The sequence below is a fragment of the Madurella fahalii genome (assembly GCF_045866475.1).
Source record: "Madurella fahalii IFM 68171 DNA, scaffold_1, whole genome shotgun sequence".
NCBI lineage: Eukaryota > Fungi > Ascomycota > Sordariomycetes > Sordariales > Madurella > Madurella fahalii.
The window spans coordinates 4,401,465-4,421,367 of record NW_027263971.1 but is presented as its reverse complement, the minus strand read 5'-3'; the positions used below and the strand labels follow the sequence as shown (position 1 = coordinate 4,421,367).

At 56.5% G+C, this 19,903-nt stretch overlaps 6 protein-coding genes across 6 annotated transcripts; 3 read left to right on the top strand and 3 right to left on the bottom strand.

Moving 5' to 3' along the window:
* Positions 1 to 950: 950 nt before the first annotated feature.
* MFIFM68171_01371 (F-box domain-containing protein) lies at positions 951 to 5,564 on the bottom strand (the record flags this gene model as incomplete). The annotated part of the gene is made up of 2 exons (XM_071056793.1): positions 951 to 4,670; positions 4,725 to 5,564. 2 exons carry the CDS (start codon positions 5,562 to 5,564, stop codon positions 951 to 953), a joined length of 4,560 nt encoding a protein of 1,519 aa, XP_070912894.1.
* Positions 5,565 to 6,634: 1,070 nt separating this feature from the next.
* DNM1 (Dynamin-related GTPase protein) lies at positions 6,635 to 9,232 on the bottom strand (the record flags this gene model as incomplete). Its single annotated transcript, XM_071056792.1, has 4 exons — positions 6,635 to 6,946; positions 7,005 to 8,612; positions 8,676 to 9,059; positions 9,134 to 9,232. The coding sequence occupies 4 exons, from the start codon at positions 9,230 to 9,232 to the stop codon at positions 6,635 to 6,637; spliced, it is 2,403 nt and encodes an 800-aa protein (XP_070912893.1).
* Positions 9,233 to 9,990: 758 nt separating this feature from the next.
* Positions 9,991 to 10,531, top strand: COX19 (Cytochrome c oxidase assembly protein cox19; the record flags this gene model as incomplete). The annotated part of the gene is made up of 4 exons (XM_071056791.1): positions 9,991 to 10,040; positions 10,118 to 10,152; positions 10,219 to 10,333; positions 10,402 to 10,531. The coding sequence occupies 4 exons, from the start codon at positions 9,991 to 9,993 to the stop codon at positions 10,529 to 10,531; spliced, it is 330 nt and encodes a 109-aa protein (XP_070912892.1).
* A 234-nt stretch (positions 10,532 to 10,765) lies between these two features.
* Positions 10,766 to 13,196, top strand: MFIFM68171_01368 (Putative ATP-grasp subdomain 2; the record flags this gene model as incomplete). The annotated part of the gene is made up of 7 exons (XM_071056790.1): positions 10,766 to 10,945; positions 11,006 to 11,119; positions 11,180 to 11,323; positions 11,388 to 11,478; positions 11,541 to 11,796; positions 11,854 to 11,889; positions 11,948 to 13,196. 7 exons carry the CDS (start codon positions 10,766 to 10,768, stop codon positions 13,194 to 13,196), a joined length of 2,070 nt encoding a protein of 689 aa, XP_070912891.1.
* Positions 13,197 to 13,324: 128 nt separating this feature from the next.
* Positions 13,325 to 15,199, bottom strand: MFIFM68171_01367 (Major facilitator superfamily domain-containing protein; the record flags this gene model as incomplete). Its single annotated transcript, XM_071056789.1, has 8 exons — positions 13,325 to 13,443; positions 13,511 to 13,611; positions 13,689 to 13,731; positions 13,789 to 14,028; positions 14,093 to 14,592; positions 14,652 to 14,736; positions 14,794 to 14,948; positions 15,009 to 15,199. 8 exons carry the CDS (start codon positions 15,197 to 15,199, stop codon positions 13,325 to 13,327), a joined length of 1,434 nt encoding a protein of 477 aa, XP_070912890.1.
* Positions 15,200 to 16,705: 1,506 nt separating this feature from the next.
* MFIFM68171_01366 (LIM zinc-binding domain-containing protein) lies at positions 16,706 to 19,406 on the top strand (the record flags this gene model as incomplete). The annotated part of the gene is made up of 2 exons (XM_071056788.1): positions 16,706 to 16,793; positions 16,876 to 19,406. The coding sequence occupies 2 exons, from the start codon at positions 16,706 to 16,708 to the stop codon at positions 19,404 to 19,406; spliced, it is 2,619 nt and encodes an 872-aa protein (XP_070912889.1).
* Between the last annotated feature and the right edge of the window lie 497 nt (positions 19,407 to 19,903).

The following is a 19,903-nucleotide window of genomic DNA, read 5'->3' as shown; positions in this document are numbered from 1 at the left end:
CTGTGAGCTGTGAGGACTGTAAAGGGAAGGGAGAACTTCAGTGGCCCGGAAGACCGAAAGGTATATATATATATATATATATGTTATATCAAAACCTGGTGATAAGCAAGATCAAGGTCGGAAAGGAAACTCGAGGTCGATATTTACACCCGGAACGGCGAGCCGTAAACCCAAACTCACCCATTGTTTCTTGTTCCCTGGTCTGCTGTCCTCCTGAAGCCCAACCACTCGGCCGATTTTGAACCAAGCTGATACTAGAGGCGTGGACTCGCAGCGCTGACTGAGCTGGGTGGAGTGGAGACAAAGGCTGTAAAAAGACCCATAGTCTTAAGTTGAAGAAACAGGAGGCTGACAGAAGCCCGTTTAGATCGGCCCGTCGTCTCAGGGCCGGCCAATGGGCCGCCCGGATGAGCGGCCGACTCACGCTTCCTGACGCAGGAGCGGGTTGGACCGGGAAACGAGCAAGCGAATCGGATGTGTAGCACATGTGTAAAGTCGCACATCAAGGCCCGATTCGCTGTTTGGGCTGTTCACAAGGCCCTAGGCCCTCGCTCACCAACACCATGGTTTCGGAGTTTCTACCAAGCTTTGCCAAGGTCGGGGAAACGGCGCCCCAAGACTACGGGAGCGGCTCAGCGAACCGAGGATTTTCCTTACGCCGCCGCATCGCCTCGCTTGCCAATTGTTTCCCAACATATTCTCCGTATCACAACTGACATCAACACTTCTTATCATTGGTATCCATTAATATACTTGGGACGCACTGTTATACACATGTTCCAGTATCAAGTACACCCCCCTCCCCCAACTCGTCACAGAAGTAGCTGGTCAACAGTCCGACAATCGACGGATGGCTCGTCAAGAAAAGTCCCCTCCGACAAACGGAAATACCCGCGGAAACAGACGGGAAGCAGGCCGTTATAGTACCAGACAGACCGGGGAGAGTCCCATCAAGCGGCCGGAAACCGCGGGTCATACTCCTCATAGTAAGCCGGATCAGCACGCCGATCCGCCGCCCATCCCTCAGGCGCCATGCTAGCTCGGACACTCCCCCCATCCTGAGCCAGGTTCGGCCGAGACGAGACGTAGACAGGTTCGTGAGCGGTAACGTGACGATGGTGATGAGGATGCGGGCTGGCATCGCGAGGTAACACCCTCCGCTCCTCATACACGTACCGCGCGTCCCTCTGCTCCCGGCGCGCCGGCCGCCGGATGTAGTACTCCCCGTGCTCGTCAATGACCTGCACAATCTCGTACGCTTCGACCGGCGTCGGCCGCGATTGCAAACGCGTCGTGGCGCCATCGCGATAGTGATAGCGCTCTGCGTCCCGCAGTGACGGCGGCTCTGCCTCGCGAAGGCTATCGTCTTCTGGTCGGGGAGGTGGATGGCTGAAGCGTGCTTCTTCCGTATGTCGCGGCGGTGGTTCGGCGAGATCGCGCTGCGTCAATTGGGGGCCGCACCGCTCCTCTCGCCGCCCAACTGGCCCCGAGGTGGAGTAATACACGGTCCCGAACTGTCGCCCGGAGGGGCTCCTGTCTCTGCCAGCCGGTCTGGGATCGTGATATCGAGACCCGAGGGTACGAGACCTGAGGGTAGGAGACCCTGCCCAGTCCTCTCTCTCTCTGAGCTGAGCATATGTCCCTAACGTATATTGAAGGTCCGGGGCCGTGACATAACCCCGACTGTCCATGTACTGCGCTGTCCTTTGGGCTTTGTCCGGGTAGCAGGACGGTGCAGAAAGTCTCTGCTCGAGGCGCAACTCCAATGCTGCCATGATGTCAGGTTCCCCTCGCGTACTGGCAGGGGGAATAGGGCGATTCCGGGACGGTTGACTCCTGTCAGAATCTTGTGACGACGTTGCAGCTGGCTGTGTTGGCACCCGAGTCTCCCGAGTCTCCGGAACCCTGACTGTTCTCGGCAGTATTGACTGCGCAGAGGACGAGTACCTGCGCGGATCCCCTATTTGGTGTGTATCTGACATGGCACGTACGTCCGCTTCGTCGCGTTGTGCCATTTCCCCGCCTGTCTTGGACGGTTTTCCAAACATGCGATCGCCGGAACCTATGCCACTTTCTGTTTTTGCATGCTTATTCTTGCCATGGCCCTTCCTGTGGGTTTGGAATCGGCTTTGCCCACGATTTTGCCGAGATCCTTGCGACGAATGCCGGCCGCCCTCACTCTCCGACATAGTCGCGGGCGTCCCGCTGGTGGGAGACTGCGCAGAGCTACGGGAATCGGCGAGAAAGCCGGCTGCAGCAGAATCCGCGCCGACGGAGTACTTGTCAATGAAATTGTGGCTAGTTGCATGGCCCGTAGCGATTGCCGGTGGCTGCGCCGGCTGCCTATACCGTTCGTCACGAGCATTGCCTGGTATGGGGACAGAGCCTCCGACGCGGGCTAACTCATTCCGATGGTCAACCTGTTCAGGGTAGTCGGAGATGGAGCCGAGACTTCGTTGTGGTCCAAATGCGGATGGGAGCGCGGCTGTCAAAAGGCTCCTTTGAGTTTCGTTGAGTGAGGAAGTAAGACTGGATATGACGGAAAGATCCGGCATTGACACCATATCCACCACCCAGTCAAGGGGGTTAGCCATGTTCTGCATCTGCGCCCTCTGCATCGGTTCGACGTGTTTGGACTGAAAGTGATTCGCCAGCTGGGGCAGGGAGAAATACTTCCTGTCTTGTTCGACCGAGGCTGCGTTGCCGAGTCCCAGATGGCAGGCCTTGCAGATTAGTCCGTTGACGTTGCGGACTGGGCGCATTTCCTTATTGTTGGACAAGCCGTCGATGAACATGGCCAACGGAGGTGTCTCATAGAACCTGGACCGGAACCTCTTGACAAGATGATGAATGGTCACGAAGACCCTTGCGGCTCCAGGAAGATCTTTAATATCGCCCAACAGCCGCCAAATCTCGCGAGAGTTACGAGCAATATCCTCTAGCTTAGTCTTGTACAGATCTGGGTACGTAGGTACCTGCGGGGGAGCATAGGTACCGCTGCTGTTGGCATGATATGACCCATAGTTGTAATCGTATTGTCCGCTTTGAGGTGAAACATAACCTTGCGTTACTTCAACAACCGGAGGAGGATACGGCGCGGCGGGAGGTGGATAGGGTTGATATGGGGCCGGCGGGGGGACATAAGAGGGCTGTGGTTCATAGGCGGGCTGGGGTGCGAAAGGGGGGACCGGTGGATGTTGGTGGTAAGGTTGTGGCGGCAGAGGTGGCGGCTGCTGCTGATAATGGTCGTGGTAAGTCGGCACACCGTATCCATATCCTATACTAGGTGGATGGACCGGGGACGGGATAGCCGCCGTGGCTGCTGGCGGGTAGTTGTAGCTCGCTGGGGGGGGCGGCCCCGAACCGACGAAACTTCCCATGCCATAGGGGTAACCGGAGGGTTTAGCTGGCCGGACTTCTGCACTGAACGGAGAGTGCTCTGGCCATTCGGCCCTCCAATGCACGACAACGTTCCCAACGCTGAGGGCGTTCGTGTGCTTTGCAGCGTAATGCTGAATAACGCCTTCGAAGCCAAATGTCTTGTAGTTCCCCTCGCAACCACTGCAATAGAAGAGCTCCTTGCGCAACGCTTCAGTGTGGGGCCTAATCTTTGTGTCAAAGATCCACTTCATGTTCTCCAGGGTCAGTTTTTGTGTGAACGGCCCCTCGGGGGGGTCAGTAGGGATTGTTTCGCCCGCTGCCCTCGCTGCTGCGACGTCCTTTGCCACCTCGGCGTAGAACCGCCTTCGAACGTTTACCAGGACGTCTATGGCGAACCGTGAGCAGTTCTCTCTCGTCACTTTCTTGCATTTTCCCCAGCCATCCTGGATGACCTCATCTGCATAACCGGCAATTTTAGCGCGCAGTGGTGCTTGCACCTCCTCCCAGTCCTTGTCGACGCGATCCCGAGCCTCCTTTGTACTAGCCAGCGTTGTCTCGAGGCGGCCATGGTCGGGACGCCCCTGCTTGGCCTTGGCCTGTGCTGTGATCTCACCCTCTTGGGTTTCTGCATCCGCGCGCTGGGCCAGCAAGCGTGGCTTGAGAAGCTCCCAGGCGTTATCATCCAAGGGGGCAACGATATGTGTCGCGGCTTGGAACGAAGGGATGTGCCGAAGGACGTCAGCTGTCAAGGGAGGATCCAGGAGTAAGGCTCTCCGCTCAATCTCTGCCTTTCTGGCCGCTTTTAGTTCCGCAACCTCCTCCGCAGTTCGCTCATGACGTGCCTGAGACAAGGATGAACGCAATGCAGTCGATACTGGCGGACTGGACAGCATAACAGGGAGGGTGCTCGATGGTTCTGCGGCTGTGGAGACAGGGGATTTCCTCACGTATCCCGGATACAGTTGTGAGCACATTCTTGCGATGCCACCAGAGCATTCCCACTTTTCCCACTTCGAGGCGTCTTGCTGCATGTCTTTGCCTCGGCCAGCGAGGCCTTTCAGCCACTCACCCGCGGTGCCTTGGCCCATGTCTTTGACTTGTAGAAACTCTTCCGTCAGGGCCTCAACATCCGAGGATGAGAATCGTTTAGTGACTTGCTGATCGATAGGTAGTTGACCCTGCTCAAGCATGGTAGCAGAATAGACGTGGAGCTCTTGGGTGAGAAATATAAACGGCAGTGCGGGTAGCACGGCAGAGGGAATAGACGCCGATAGCAGCAAGTCGACCTCCTGCGAAAGATGTTAGACAACCGTGATGTTACTTAACGATTCAACAACACGTACCTTAACGGAGTTCTGTATCAGACAGGGCCCGCACATGCGGCTGCCAAAAGCCCAAACGGCGGCCACCCCCTCCTGCCCGGGGCCTGGATGCTTGGGATCGGGTGGTGCACTCTGACCCCCGGCATGGAGCCTCCCACAATGCTGACACCTGTGCGAGCACGCAAGCCGCCACATCTCCAGTTCAGTCTTTAAGCGAATGGGAGCAGGCATTTGTGGCCAAAAAAACCGCCTCGAAGCTTGCCAGATAGCGTTCGGCTTCAGCGGGCTCAGGACGCCGCGAATCACAGACGGGGGAACTTCCTTGCGAACTGACGAAGCAGGATCGAGATAAATGTTGAACAATTTGTTGACAGCCAACAGATTGCCTAGCGACTGGGGGGGCAAGAAAGTGAAGATGTGATGCCAGACCTCGGGAGACAGGAGAGACTTATCCGGCCTCAGTGAGCCAGTTGTTACCGATGATGTGGTATTCTGAATGGCGTGGTCCTTGCCCAACTTCATCTTCTTTTTGGCCCCCCCACGAGGCTCTGCCGGTTCAGCAAGGTCGGATTCAGCTCTGTCATCAGGAGACTTGCGCTTCGTCGCTAGTCCCGTCCGATCACTTATCTCTATAGATTCATCAACGGTGAGCTTAGCTGTCGAGCCGCTGTCCTGGGAGACCATGGGCGATCCCTCTAATCCGCTCCTGCTGTCTTCCAACCTCATCAGTAGGTCAACCGGCTCCCCGTGGCTGCGGTCCGCGACCAAGCCCACAGACCCGGCCGGGTCGCGCGCGTGCACATCGCCGGACAAGGTGGAGAGTGGATCGGTCTGTCCAGGTCCCGCGTCGTTTGTGCCCATGTCTTCGGCTATTAACAAGAAGAGAGATAGGGAGCGGGAAAGGATATAGAGAGAGATTGAGAGAGAGGGAGGGAGAAGTCGGAATAGAAGAGAAACCAGTAAGAAGACTTGTCGCACCAGCTGTCCTGGATGCAACAGCAGCAGTAATATGAAATAACACTTGTCAATGGGAACGGAAAAGCATGGACAACGACTTGGGCTGAAGTCGTTATCCGCGAGACACCTCCTATGCCTGGATATAGGAGCCGGCCGGCGCCTACTCTCCCTAGCGGCCCCAATGTTCAATCCCAACCCAACACGCACTCTACCGGTTCTCTATGTGTTGTTGGGAACGCAGCATCTTGAGAGAGAAGGCGGGAGAGGCTCGTTGCGCCGAGGCTGGCCGATGATGCTCGCTCGGGTCTGCAACGGGTCGGCAGAGAAGCACCCGGATGGATCTGATAAAATTGGCAATCGATCACGATTTCGGAGCAATGGGCGGATAGCACCGAAAGACGTCGAGATTGCGCAGAGTGACGGTGACGAAGCGGATGTGGTGCCAATCGCTCTTGCGATGAGAAGAGCGGTTCAGGCGGCTGTGACTGGCGTCTTTTTAGTGATTCACTCGGCGACGTCGAGGAGAATAAACGATCAACGAGTTTTTCGAGGCGACGCGTCAAAGTTCCTTGCCGAAGACTCCCAGAGCAGGAACGAGTTCCTGGGTATGTAGGAATGCACGGGCCATCATCTGCACGTGGCATCCAAGACGGCCATCAGGGTTTAGGTTAGTAGGCTACGAGCATGGCCATGCCCGCCATCATTTATCTGTGTATACATTCCAAATACAATCGAGGGGCGGGTTGGTCTGACTACTTATGTACATGTAGAATACGACGTCAACATCTCCACCACGCTCGCTTCTAGCTGCCGCGTTTACTGTCTTTGAGTTCTCGAAAGCAGGGCTGCCTGTCTAGGAGAAGAGACCGAGCAAACCCAGAAATCCCAAACACCGCCAACATACACTGCCATCCGTTCTTCCCCTATCCTGGGGACGGGCCTTTATACAGTACAGCAGCGCGCAAGCACCGCGGCTATACGACTTCGCCAATGATCTTAGCCGCCTCTCGGTATGTTTGGAGCAGCTTTTCGCACTTTTCACGCTCCTTCTTGACCGCGTCGTCCTCGTACAGGAGCTCCTCAAACAACGACTCCTTGTACAGCTCGCTAACCAGCCGGTTCTGGACGACATCCTTGCAGTGGTTGACAAGAAGGTGCATGATAGCTTTAGGCACCTGGTCCGCGATGCTCTCTCGCACAATGTTGAAGTAAGAGCTGATCAATGCCCGGATCAGCTCCGTTTCCATAGCCTCACGGTCAGTCATGGCAGGTTCGCCGCTGTTGGTCTACGCCAAGCCGTCAGTTTCTGCCAAGTGGCGGGGATTGGGGAAGCAGCATGCTTACCAGGTCGGCCTTTGAGGCCTGTGTAAAATCCATGCCATCATCACCCCGCATAGTTTGGACTGGCGATCGTAGTGCCTTCTCCTCTGGCCGCCTGATGCTCTGGCTGAATGTCGGTTCCACAGACTGACTCACGTGACGACCGATGTTCGCATTAGGGGGCGGCGCTCCGGGCACAATGGCGCCGTCTTTGCCAAAGAAGTAGTTCAGGAACGAGTCCTTGGCGCTGCCCAAAGCTGGCCCGTTGAACCGAGAGGGGGATGCAGACCGCGTCCCGTTGAGAGCAGCAGCAATGCCGCCAGCCGCGCTCTCGCGGACCGCCGGGGACAGGCTGCGCGGCGCTTTTCCGGCGGCTTTCCGCACCACAAGAACCTCGCCTTTCTCGGTCGCCGCGGTTTCCTCCTCTTCCTCCGCTGGAGTGTCAGCACCGCCGTTAGCACCGAGCTCCTTCAGGCGTCTCCGTTCTCGCCGTTCCCGCTCCTCTTGGATCAGGCGCTTCCTCTCCTTCTCCTGCTTGTTGCTGACAACGTGACTCATAGCAGCAGCAGCGCCGAGGAAGTTGGGATGATTGGTATTGATATAGGCTCGCTGAATCGAGATGAGCGACTCGACGTAGGCGGAGGCTGGGCCAAGCCGTTCCCGAAGGAGGTCGGAAACAACCTCGATGAGCTTAGCCTGCAACCTTGGGAACCGCAGGAGTTCAGTGGACCCGCAAGTATGGCAGATCTTGATGAGCTCTTCGTACACGAGTTCGACACAACGCTGGCTGGGCATCTCGAGAAGCTTGATCTGAGGCTTCACGAGCAAGTCAAACGCCATCTCGGGCACAAACAGACTGGGCCGCGGCCCCGTTGAGTTGCGGATCGCCGTGCGGATGTCGAGAGCTGAGAGGTTGGAAGTGGGGTCAATTGACTCGAGCGAACTCCCGAATACCGAGTTAAAAATGTAATAGATGCGTGCGCCGCCACAGAGCTCCTTAGTCGAGATCTCGGTCGACGTGCCGTCGATTGACGAGATAAAGGATGTCGCGAATCGAGTCATGAGCTGCAGGATCAGCGAGCCGCGGTGCTCCTTGCCGCTGAAATGCATATCTCCATAACTGGCGAGTTCCTGTTGGGTTTGTCCCATGAGCGTGTTCAGCCGAGCTTTGATATCGGGGAGGCGATCACGAATGTGAGCCATTAGAGTCGTGTTCAGGGTTTTGGCTAAGAACTGCGTGCCGCAGCGGGTCGCAATGTTTCTGTAAGCGGGATGATGCCTAAAGAATTCGGCTTCGGACTTTAAAGCATCCTCCATGGGCTTGTTTCCCTGGATATCCTGCTGGGACCGGTTCACCACGCCAATCCAGCCCAGCTTCAAAGGGTAGACGCGGCCCGATAGGATGTCGAGCGCATTAGTACCATGGTCCATCAGGTCGACTTTGGTGAGTACGCCGATCGTTCTCCGCCCTAGGGGATCGACATGTCTGGCGAGCTTCAAGGCTTCCGAGTTAACAATATCGACATTGGCAGGCGACACAGCCAGGACAATGCTGTTGGGCTTCGCAATGTACTCGGAGATGAGATTCCTCGTCTGCTTCTCGATGTCTGTTGGTTGGTCGCCAATGGGTACCTGCAAAACATCAAGTTAGGAGGGGGCGGGCAGCAAAGTCGAATGCGGGACATGGCAGCCGACCTTTGTCAGTCCCGGCAGATCGACCAGAGTCAGATTCAGGACGTGGGGGGAGAAGATTTTGAGGTTGATGGGCTGGCGATTGATGCCCTTGTTGTTCCCTGCAATTCTCGCCGTCTCGTTCTCGATTTCCCGCTTGACATCGCCAAAGTCGTTGAATCTCCGGTTGGGGATGTGGTGGAACTCGGCCCATTCATTGCGGGCGGCTTGGTCGGGATTCCTGTAGCTGATATTCACAGCATCGTCCGAGTCGTCGCTGGGAACGTTGATGAGCTGTAGGATGAGGGGTCTTCGGGTTACGATGCCGCTGCCACGAGGGAGGAAATCTCGGCCGACGATATTCTCGAGCACCGAGGACTTGCCCGCGGACTGGGAGCCAACAACAACCTGTAAAAGCGCGCACAGTATTAGCACAGCTGAGCCGGAGCGGGGGGGGTGACGGCGACCGTTGTCATGCATACGATTTGCGGGAGATCCAAGGAATCATTTCCAATGGTGTTGAAGACCAGATCCTGCAACTTGTTCACGGTCGACAGCAAGTCATCCCCGAGTGCGGCCATGGCGACAGTTGTGTAGGCCACGGATGCCTAAGCCGCGTCGAGGGCAGGGCGAGGATGCGCCAACAATCCGGCAGTTTCTTCTTCTTTTTTATTTTTATTTTCGGATTTTTAGTTGTTTTTTTTTATAACCAAGCAAACTTTGACGACGTCAGGTGTCAAAGTCGGACAACAGCAGCCGATGCGACACGAAACGGAGGACCGGCCGTCAAGAATAAAGCGGGCCAGCCGACGCCTGGTTGTGACGAAGGGAGGGGAGAAGCGATAGCCTGTTGGAGAGCACAAAGTGTGTATGTCTGGCGAGTCGGCAAGCTCGAGACAAAATCGATGTATTAAATTGGGGCGATTGGAGACTTGGCCGTTGTGGATTTGCCGTCGCATCAACCAAATTTCCAAGTCTTATGCGGGCAAAGCGCGTCGAAGCCGGGGTCTCGCAGCGTGAAGTGCTTGTGCTTTTTGGGGCCTCAGGCTTGAACCCTGAATTGCAAGCCCGCCTCTATCATCCGATCCGAACAATAGACCGGAACCGACGCGAGAAGGCACCTAAACAACGTGACAACGTGCAGACGGCGGGACGCAGCTATCCAACAGAGCACTGATATTGCTGCTCTTTGCGCCTTATCATCCGCTCCTTATTGTCAATTGCAATCTGTTTCGCCCCCTTCGCCGGCTGCGAACTACCTGAAGGCCAATTTTTTTTTTTTTTTTTTTTTTTTTTGCGTCCATCAACAATCGACGCTTGACGTAGCAACCCAGGCGAGATGAGCACTTTTGGGAGTCCGGGGCAGTTGCCAACCACGAAGCCGGTTCCGTAAGTTCGCTCGGCATCGTGGGCGCAGGTTGACCCTGTTCGACGTTGCTACCAACTAACTGTCTACTTCTCTAAAGACCGCAAAGGGGAAGCTTTCCACTAGATCATGACGGTATGTTTGGCCGCTTTACCTGTGGGTGGCAGCGATTCAGATACTCATTCATGGCTTGGAGTTTAGGGGAGTGCAAGGATGTCATGATGAACTACTTGAGTTGCATCAAGAAGGTCAAGGGGGTGAACGAGGACCAGTGCCGCTTGTTAGCGAAATCCTACCTGACGTGCCGGATGGATCGGTGCGTGGTTTCCTTGAGAGCACTATCCTTATGATCCCGGTTCTCAGGCAGACTAACCGGAGTCCCAGCAACCTCATGGCAAAGGACGACTTCAAGAACCTGGGTTTCAAAGACAAGGACGAAGCGCCGGCCAGAAAGAGCGACAACAGCGGCGGCAGCGGCAGCGAGACAGGGGTGAAAGGCGAGCTCCGGTGGTGATTTTCGGTGGAGACCCCACTACTGCATGCTACTTGCAGGGGGGTTATTGTTGTGAAGTGTGGGGGGAGGAGCCTCGGAGAACCACATGTCTGGTTGATCACAGAATCGACCCTCGGCTCCTGGCGGACATGATCAGGAGCGCTTCAACCCACGTTCCCGCATTCAGCTTCATTTCGTCCAGGAGCCAGTCAAACAACATCTACAAGAACGACACGGGCGCCACAGTCATTCAGAATGCATCAAGTTCTTCGGCAACGTCGATATGAGTCCCGGAGCAACCTGCCCTGGCTGCACTACCAGCGCCGCCGGTTCCTGTGGTCAACTTCAAAACTCCAGAGCTATGCTGAGACACTTCCCAATCTCCGAATCGGAGGCCACACTCGTGTTATCTTCCAAGGCTTCACTGGAAAGCAGGTCCGGGATTTGCCTGCGTCTCCCAGGTGACTGATACGGTCTGCTGACTCTGAGCCCAAGGCGACGGCGAATGCTACGGATTCCATTGCATGGGGCACCAATATCGTTGGCGGCGTGAGACCTTGCCGGACCGGAGAACATCTTGGCCTTCCTGTTCTCCCCACCGTCCGCTCGGTCTGCCGCTTCCGCCCATACCCCCCGGATCCGGCCGGGAGCTAACAGTAAGACGCGCAGGCAATGGAGCAGTTGAAGCCAGACGCCACAGCCATCTATGTGGCAGCCCACCAGGCTGCGGCTGCGATTGAGGAAGCTATAGAGGCCGAAGTCCCTCTTATAGTAGCAGTTGCCGAGCACATCCCTTTGCATGACATGCTTCGAGTAAGCACTGCCGTTGTAGCCCATCTAGTACATATTATCAAACCGTCTCCTGACCTCTCCCAAGGTTCATTCCATGCTGAAATCCCAATCAAAATCCCGTCTTGTCGGGCCCAACTCCCCCGGCATCATATCTGCGATTGGTAAATGCCGCATAGGTTCGCCAGCCCAAGACCACTTAATCTCGGCGGAGCCACACTAACTTGGCCCTTCTCCCTAGGTTTCCAACCGCTTCCATGTTTTAGCCCTGGAAGGATCGGTATTGCTGCAAAATCCGGCACACTTAGCTACGAAGCTGTCGCTTCAACTACCAGGGCAGGTCTCGGCCAGAGCTTGTGTATAGGCGTGGGCGGTGATATCCTTCCCGGAACCGATCTTAGGGAAGCCTTGGCTGTACTAGAGCATGACCCCGACACGGATGCCATCGCTTTGATTGGGGAGATTGGTGGGGTGGGAGAAATAGAAGCTGCGGATTGGTACGCATCAGGGAGCGCCTTTTCGGGCTCTGGATATGACTAACTGAGGCCGGCTAGGGTCCGTGAATACTATTTCAGGGCCGTGTCGCCAAAGTGAGTGGGGAGACGTATCATTGGTTTTCCTTCCACTAGACTGACATATAACTGGCAGACCGGTAGTCGCTCTCGTCGCCGGCGTCATCGAAGCGCCCGGTCGGATTATGGGCCACGCCGGGGCGTTCACTATTGCCGGGGAACCAGACGCAAAGATGAAGATAGCCGCGCTTGAGGCCGCCGGGGCGACAGTAATCAGCCACCCCGCACAATTTGGCCCTGTCTTGAAGGCAAGATTAGATGCCAGAAGCAACACCACGGGTTCATTGTCAGGCAGTGGTACAGGAAGAGAACAACGCCGCCAGTTCCACACGGCCCTCCGCAGAATTCCGGCAAGGGAGCAGCCGTCTTTAACGGTGCGTCGACAGCAACGACGGCACATCTACATTACTGAGGATAAATGCCTGGATCTGCTCCGCGAAGCAGGCGGGATCAACTGTGGCGCTTACTCGGGTTCTGGTGTTCGAAAATTCTTGGCCGTTGGCATCGATCGTTCTACTCGGTCTCCCTGCATCCTCGCTGCGCCGACTGTCGAACAAGATCGGCTACGCGATACAATGAAGCGGCATCCGTTCGACTATCACAGTGGCCCCAATGTGCTTTCCGTCGATCGAATCGCAAACCATCTGCAGCTGGGCCGAAAGGAGAGCATCGTCGAATCGCTACGCCGGCTTGTTAAAGGCTTGACGGCCATCTTCTACGAGAAGGAGGCGTTCTTGCTGACCACTTCTATTGTAGAGCGTTTGGGCGAGATCAAAGTTGTCGGAGCTCATTTCGGATTCGACGATGCGGCTTATCGGAGCTGCGGCCGCCAGGCCGCAGTGCAGGCACTGCGGGATACCGCAGCAGAAGACCCATCCGCGCTGGAAGCCGAGAAAAATGGCATCGTGTACATCAAGCTTGGGGGGAGTGGAACCATTGGCACGCTGGTCAACGGCGCGGGGCTCGCCATGAACACAGTTGACGCACTCTCCGGGAATGCCACGAACTTCCTTGACACGGGCGGCAAAGCGACCAGCGAGACGGTGAAGCAGAGCTTCGAAGTTATCCTGCGGGATCCGAGGGTCCGGGTGGTTTTTGTCAATATCTTCGGTGGCTTGACCCTCGGGGACATGATTGCGAATGGGGTGATGTTGGCGTTCAGGGAGCTGTCGCCTCGGGTTCCCGTGGTGGTGCGAATTAGGGGTACAAATGAAAAAGTGGGCCAGGAATTGATTGCGGAGAGCGGCCTACCCCTCTACGCATTTGATGACTTTGAAGAGGCCGCTTCCAAGGCAATCGAGCTATCGAGAAGCGCACGAGTGTGATTAAGGAGTGGAGCCTGGGTTAGTTTTAGGAATATGTTTCCCTCTCCGAAGACGCTTCCATCGCCCGATGATATGGATATGACACACAACTCTATATTCCAATGTGATTTATGTCTAAGGTATCGTTCCTATAGCCGCTCGACAGTAAACATCGCAAGCAGGTACGAACGGACCAGTCCAGGACGCTGCCCATCACCCAAACCCAATAATTCCAGCTGCTGCAATTTCCAACTTCTCAAGATCCATACTACAGGTGATGTTAGCAGACTGAAGCGAAACGGTGAGCTAACTACGTCGTGAAAAGTTAAACGTACGGGATAAGAACGAGGCAATATACATCGTCCCGGTGAAAAGTTGCACGTTAAAGTAGCCGTTGATACCTGAGGTTCTCAGACTTAGACCGATCACCTCGGCGCTACAATTGGCGGTCAGCAATTTCATAGGGATTAGGGGCGAAATAAGAGAAAAAGGGAAACGGGGTCAACGACGTACAAAGTGGCTGGCAGGACCAAAACAAGCCAGTATATTGACAAGGCTGGTACCTCGAGTTAGCGTCTCAGTCGCGACCACAGCGGTGCGCAGCAGCCCATACCGGCAGGTAACAACTGTATTCCAACGACTTCGGCTCCAACAGGAGCAACACATGGCCAAACGATACCGGCAAACATACCAAAAAGAACATAGACTATGAGGCCCGCGTAATGAGTGCCAGCAAAGATCCAAATAAAGAAGGCAGCGAGGCCGGCGACTAGGGTCCCTAGTGCGGCAACATTGATCCTCCCGAGCTTGTCACTGGCCAGCCCTATCAGAGGTCTGCCAATGCCTTGGGATACTAAAGCATCAGAGACGTAAAGTTAGCCAGAGGCACAGGAGAGCTGCTAGTGCTATAGACTTACGGTTGAAAATAGCCGCTGCAAGCGACCCCTGGCTCGCCGTAAAACCCACCTGCTGGGCATAATCGGCAATGGAGAAGACGACAATGACATAGCTCATGAGGTTAAAGAATCCCCAGCCGACGAAGAGCCAAAACTCGGCTCGCTTAAAGAGAGCTTTGTGGAAGGGGACATGGACGGCGCCGACCGCCTTGTTCCTGTCGCGCAGGACCAAGCTACATGCTCCATTGATCACAAAGGCCAGAATTGCCAGAATGCGAAATGCCCAAGCCAGGCCGAGGTTCGAGATCATGGCATTGGTGGCCAGCGAGTAGATGAGACCGCCAAAACCGGAGCCGCAGGTGGCTACCGAGTTTGCGAACGAGCGCCGTTTGGTGAACCACTGGGGGACCACACCTACGGTTGATGTGAAGCAGAAGCCTAGCCCTACACCAAAGCAGATGCCCTGGCTGAGCAGGAGATGCCATATGTGGGTCGAGAACGAAGCGCCAATGAAGGATATTCTAGCAATTACCGTGTCAATATCGCGCGTAAACGAGAGCCCGGGCGGTTGGACACTTACGCCTCTAGCACAACACCAATCCGCAAACTGAATGTTGTCCCGTACCGCCCAATGCACCAAGTGACTATCGGAGACACGAGGAGTGCTGCCGAAGCAGTTGTCAGCGCGCCTCTCTGGCGTTAATGGGAGACAGCAGCCATACATATCGATATGGACAAACCGCCCACAAAGGCGAAGGCAAGCGGAGAAGAGCCAATAATGGTGCCAGACCGCAGGTAGTGAGCGAGGAAGATGGCGTACGACGAATTGAGTCCCCAAGTATGAGCATTGACTAACGCGACTGAGACGACAACGACCCTGTCAAGCCACGTTAGAGAGGGCGTAGGTGGGAAGGTGTCTGTTCTGCAATCGACTAACCAGCCATAACCCCCCTCCTTAAACTCTGCCTCTCCGGCCGAGCCATCTGTCTCGATAGGACTGTCTTCCGATCCACTCGTTTTCTCGCCTTGAAGATCGGGATGGGTACCGTCACGGGGCGAGGCCGAAGCGAACGCCGATTCAGGGGCTAAGGCACCGGCTTTGCCTGGGGACACTGCGCGTTGAGGCATTGCAGTCCTTCGGTTGAATTAGGGACCAGTGTGGGAAAAGAGATGAACTAAGCCAGTTTCAGGAGATCATCAGGATTTTTAAAGACTTTTATTTTTTGTTTTTTTCCAACAGGGAAAGGCAACAACAACTCTGAGTTGGGGAACGCTGTGGCGAGTGGCCAAGAAAAACGTCGCAAAGCAGTCCCGACGTAGGCTTGAATAGATAAATCACCCTCCTCACCGCGGATACTAACTAGCTTACAAACTTAACTCGGAGATATACCGAGTGTGGCTCGCGACTCCGGTAGACGGCCGAAGCAGCGAAGCACCCTGCCGCTACTCATCCCCACCCACCTTCACCATGCCCACGGGGGATCGAAGCCGCCCCTAGCGGGGCGGAACCGCCATGCAGTAGCTTCATTCTTGGCTGTTCTCGAAGATCGATCGTTCTCGACGGAGCGGCTTCGTTTGGCAGACGAGATGGACGCAGATACACAGAGAATACGTGGGAAGAAGCACAGGAGCAGAAAATCTCGTGTGTTTGGTCTTTGGATTCAGGCACGATACCTTAAGGCAGCGTTGGTGTGTACACAGTTAAGCGACCCAAATGGAAACGCTTCCCGGGAATAACTCTCGGCAGAGAATGTTCATGGTGGACAGGGCAATGGTAGTGTAGCCTTTCCAGGTCTGACGGTTCCTTCGTGTTCATCCTTGCAGTGGAGCACACCTGGATGCGGGGAAGGATTGTACACTAACTCTAGTACGCTCCCAACATCGTGGGTGGCGGTTGGGCAGCACGGCCCAAAACGGAATTCGGCTGGAGTGGAACCAAACCCGAACCGTCACCTCGGCCGAGCTGGTTGGTAGAGCCCTGGATGCGGGCCTGGCGGCTCGGAATTGTGTCATCAACAAGTGTTCACGATCCGACTTGCTGATTCACGGATGAGGTGATGTTGAACAGACAGAATTGTTGCGTGCGGGACGTGAGACATTCCTGGCCCCGTGTGGTTGGGACTCGACCACTCAGCTCTTGGCGCTCTCCGGCATGGTACGTACCTCTCCAATCCCGTTCTTGTGCAGGCGCTTCCCACCTCCCGCCCTATGCGTCGCTGTGGGAACAACCATGTTTGTCTTGCTGCGTGGCCCAATCGCACGCCGTCAATCGCTGTCATGACCAGCCATCCGGCTTGTTCCACCTCACCGGATGTGCGCCCGGGCCTAGAGTCTCCTTGACTCATTAATTCCCTCTTCGCTGCCCTGTTGTGGCCCTTCGGACTGCCTGGCAACCTCGGTGGACGCTGAGACAGACGGGATAAACATTATCTCTTCCGTCCCGTGCCTCTGAGGAGGGTGCATAAATATATTCATCAACGGCACGGTCATCAACGGCACGGGCCCGGCTGCTTTGCTGCACCGACTGCACCGACTGCATCCGCCCAAGCCATTCTCGCTCCCAAAATTGCATCCCAGCCAGCGTCATCTCAATCACCTTGCTGCCTGCAGCTGCAGCGCTGTTCGAGAGCAGCCATGTTCACCCAAGGCAAGTCCAAGGAACGGAGCTCGAACCGGAAGGTGACGCCGCCGTCACCGTCCTACATGACAAACGAACAATTCGGTACGTTTTTGCTGCTCTCCGGTCGCTATCCGGAATAGGGGTTGAGTGAGACGTCCGGTCATTTGCTGATGTGCAACTGCAGCTGCTTATCTCGCAGACCTGCGTAAACACAGAACCAACAGACCTGTAGGCGCCCGTCCTCCGCCTGCCTCCAAGTATGATAGCCTCGGCTTGTCTGTGAATGGCCGGTCGCCTGCTGCGGTCTCGTCCCCTTCGGAAACTTCATTAAGCCGCCACCCCACCCATCAACGAGCACAATCAGACGCCAGCAGCGTGCCCCCCTCTGTCATCCGCCCGTCAATCTCCGGGAGTGTCGCGTCGAGGTATTCAACAGCGAACCGCGGCAAGGATTACTATCCCGATCGGCCAGTACAGCCACTGAAACCGTCAGAGGTCGTCCCCAGCGCAACCTATATCGAGCGCGGCCAACGCTGGATGGAGAAAGAGGAGGCCTTCAGTCTGCGACAGGCCATGGAGGATATGGATCTCAAAGATCAGACGGACAAAGGCAAAGAGGACGACCAAGAGACGAGCGAAGACAAGCGCCTTCACGAAGCCGCCCTCAACGAGGCAGCTGAGTTGGTCTGGCAACACCAAAATCCAAGCCGAGTACCCCAGCCGGGCGCGCCCTACCGATATCGACCGCACTTGCGCAAGAATAGTTACGCACATGCCCGCACCGCGAGTGCGGGTATGTACGGAAGCGACGTCGCCCCAACAGGCCTTGCGCGGGACCCTACTTCGAGCTCAGTATCCGGAAGTTCTGCCGAAGGCGATGGCACCGGGCCGGTCGGCAGCCGTACCTCGTTTTCCTCTTCTCGTCAAGCGCATGGTGCGAGTGAGTCTGCTCGGGAGAGTCTCGACAGTGCGCGGAATGGATCGACCGAGCCCCGTGGCTCCAAATCATACGGCGGGATTACGAGCGGTCCGGCTCCAATATACGGGGGGCGATGCAGAAGCAGCCTAAAGAGAAACATCAGTGGCGAGGTCGAAAAGCCCTTCTCGGGAGATCAGATCTGGGAAGAGCCAGATGGTCAGGTCCCCGGCCACCCTCAGAACCCGGCGCAGGACAACGCTTGTCCCTTGCGGCCAAAGCCAAAGAACCCCCTGAATCGGGTCCAGTTCGCCTCCAATGGCCCGTCTACCACAAACGCCTCCTCTCCGTCGCCAGAGAGCTTGGTCTCCAAGAGAGAGATACATCACAACCCTCCATCTCAGTCTCGGAACCCCGTGTACACCACCAACGCGCGCTCCACCCCGTCACCTGATAACGTGCCTCGCAAGCACGGCATGGAGATCCGCAGCGACGAGATCAGGCAGGCCACCAGCATGAGGCTGAAAGACCGCAGCTCCAAGCTTCCGACGCCGTCCGCTGTCAGCGATAGCCCTGGTCGACCTATCGTAAGCTTTGATAGAGATTGGAAGCCCCAAGGGGAGGCTACTGACGACAAGTCAGAAGAGTCCAGAATTGGGCGAGCCGGAAAACACCCGCCCTGCCTCGTCCCAGGCGGACTCGGCCACCAGCAGTCGCAGCAGCAGTCGAAAACGATCCCTGCTATCTCGGTTACTAATGATTCTGCGACCTCGCCATCGCCGTCGTCGTCACCGTCACCGTCACCGTCACGCTCACGAGGCTCACAGCCACCTCCGCCCGCTATTCAAGTAGATGGGCCTTCCGTGCCCGTGATTGCGGTGTCTGACTCTGACTCTTCCCCGTCTTCCGGCCCCGCCATTGTGATCGAGCCGGAGGGAGCAGGTGATGGCCCCAACATACCCGTTATTGTGACCCCTGACGACAGTTCCAGCACGACGGCCGGTGGCTCCCGCCGGCCGCTTCCCACCCCCCAAAAAGGGGGCCCTCGAATCCGGCAGCCCGAACGTCCTCGCGGGCACTGGTCGCCAGCTCCGAGACCGGTCGGCAGCCGTGCTACCGCCCGCTGCCACGAATGCGGCGACTTCATCGAGGGCCGCTTCGTATCTCTCGCCGGCAGCTCCGAACGCTTCCACCCGCAGTGCTTCAGGTGCTATTCGTGCGGCACATCTCTCGAGGCCCTCGAGATCTCGCCCGAGCCCGACGCCCACCGCGCGGCCCGCCTCGAACGCATCGCCCGCCGCGCTAGGGGCGAGGTGCTCCCCGAGGAGCCCGGCGAGACTATGGCCGAGGACGGCGACGAGCGCCTGCGCTTCTACTGCCACCTCGACTGGCACGAGCTGTTTGCGCCCCGCTGCAAGCACTGCAAGACGCCCATCATGGGCGAGCACGTGGTGGCGCTGGGCGCCCACTGGCACTTTGGCCACTTCTTTTGCGCCGAGTGCGGCGACCCCTTCGAGCGGGGCATGACGCATATCGAAAAGGACGGCTATGCGTGGTGCGTGTCCTGCCAGACGAAGCGCACCGAGCGGAGGGCCCCCAAGTGCCGCAAGTGCAGGAAGGCCGTGGTCGGCCAGTATATCCGGGCCTTGGGCGGGGAGTGGCATGACGAGTGCTTCCGATGTGCTACTTGCAATGGCGGGTTTGATGATGGCCAGATCTTCCCCATGGAAGGCCGGGGTGCGCCTGGAGAGACGGTTGTTCTGTGTACCAAGTGCATGGAGATGGAGTTGAAGGCGTAATGGGTTGTTTGGTTGTTTAATTGTTTGCTTTTCTGAGCCGGTTTGGGTGGGATGCGAAGCGTGGGCGTTTGTTTGGCTTCTCTAGTATGTAATGAGACTGAGTCGGACTTTGCAACACCTCGAATACGGCCCTGTCTGCCCGGTGATGGTGTGCGTGAGGCGTCCTCACCTTTCCAGTTGGGGGGGGGGGGGTGATTCCTTGATCCGTGTTCAACCCCCCTGGGCACAGGATGGAAAGTGTCAAGGGCACGCACCCAAAAGAACAACACCACAAAAGGTAGAAAATAGAATGCGAAGTCTAAGGTGGTAATTCACCTATGTCCCAGGTATCGGCTCCATGAATGCGCCAGGAAGATTGCTGGCAGGAGCGCAGCGACAAGATCCCCATAATTGCAACCCGCCCCTTGGTATTCCCTCCCAACTAAAGTATGTTTTATCCCATAACCCAACCATGGCAACCCCTGCCCCGCAATTGCACATCCGCGTAGTCGCCGGCC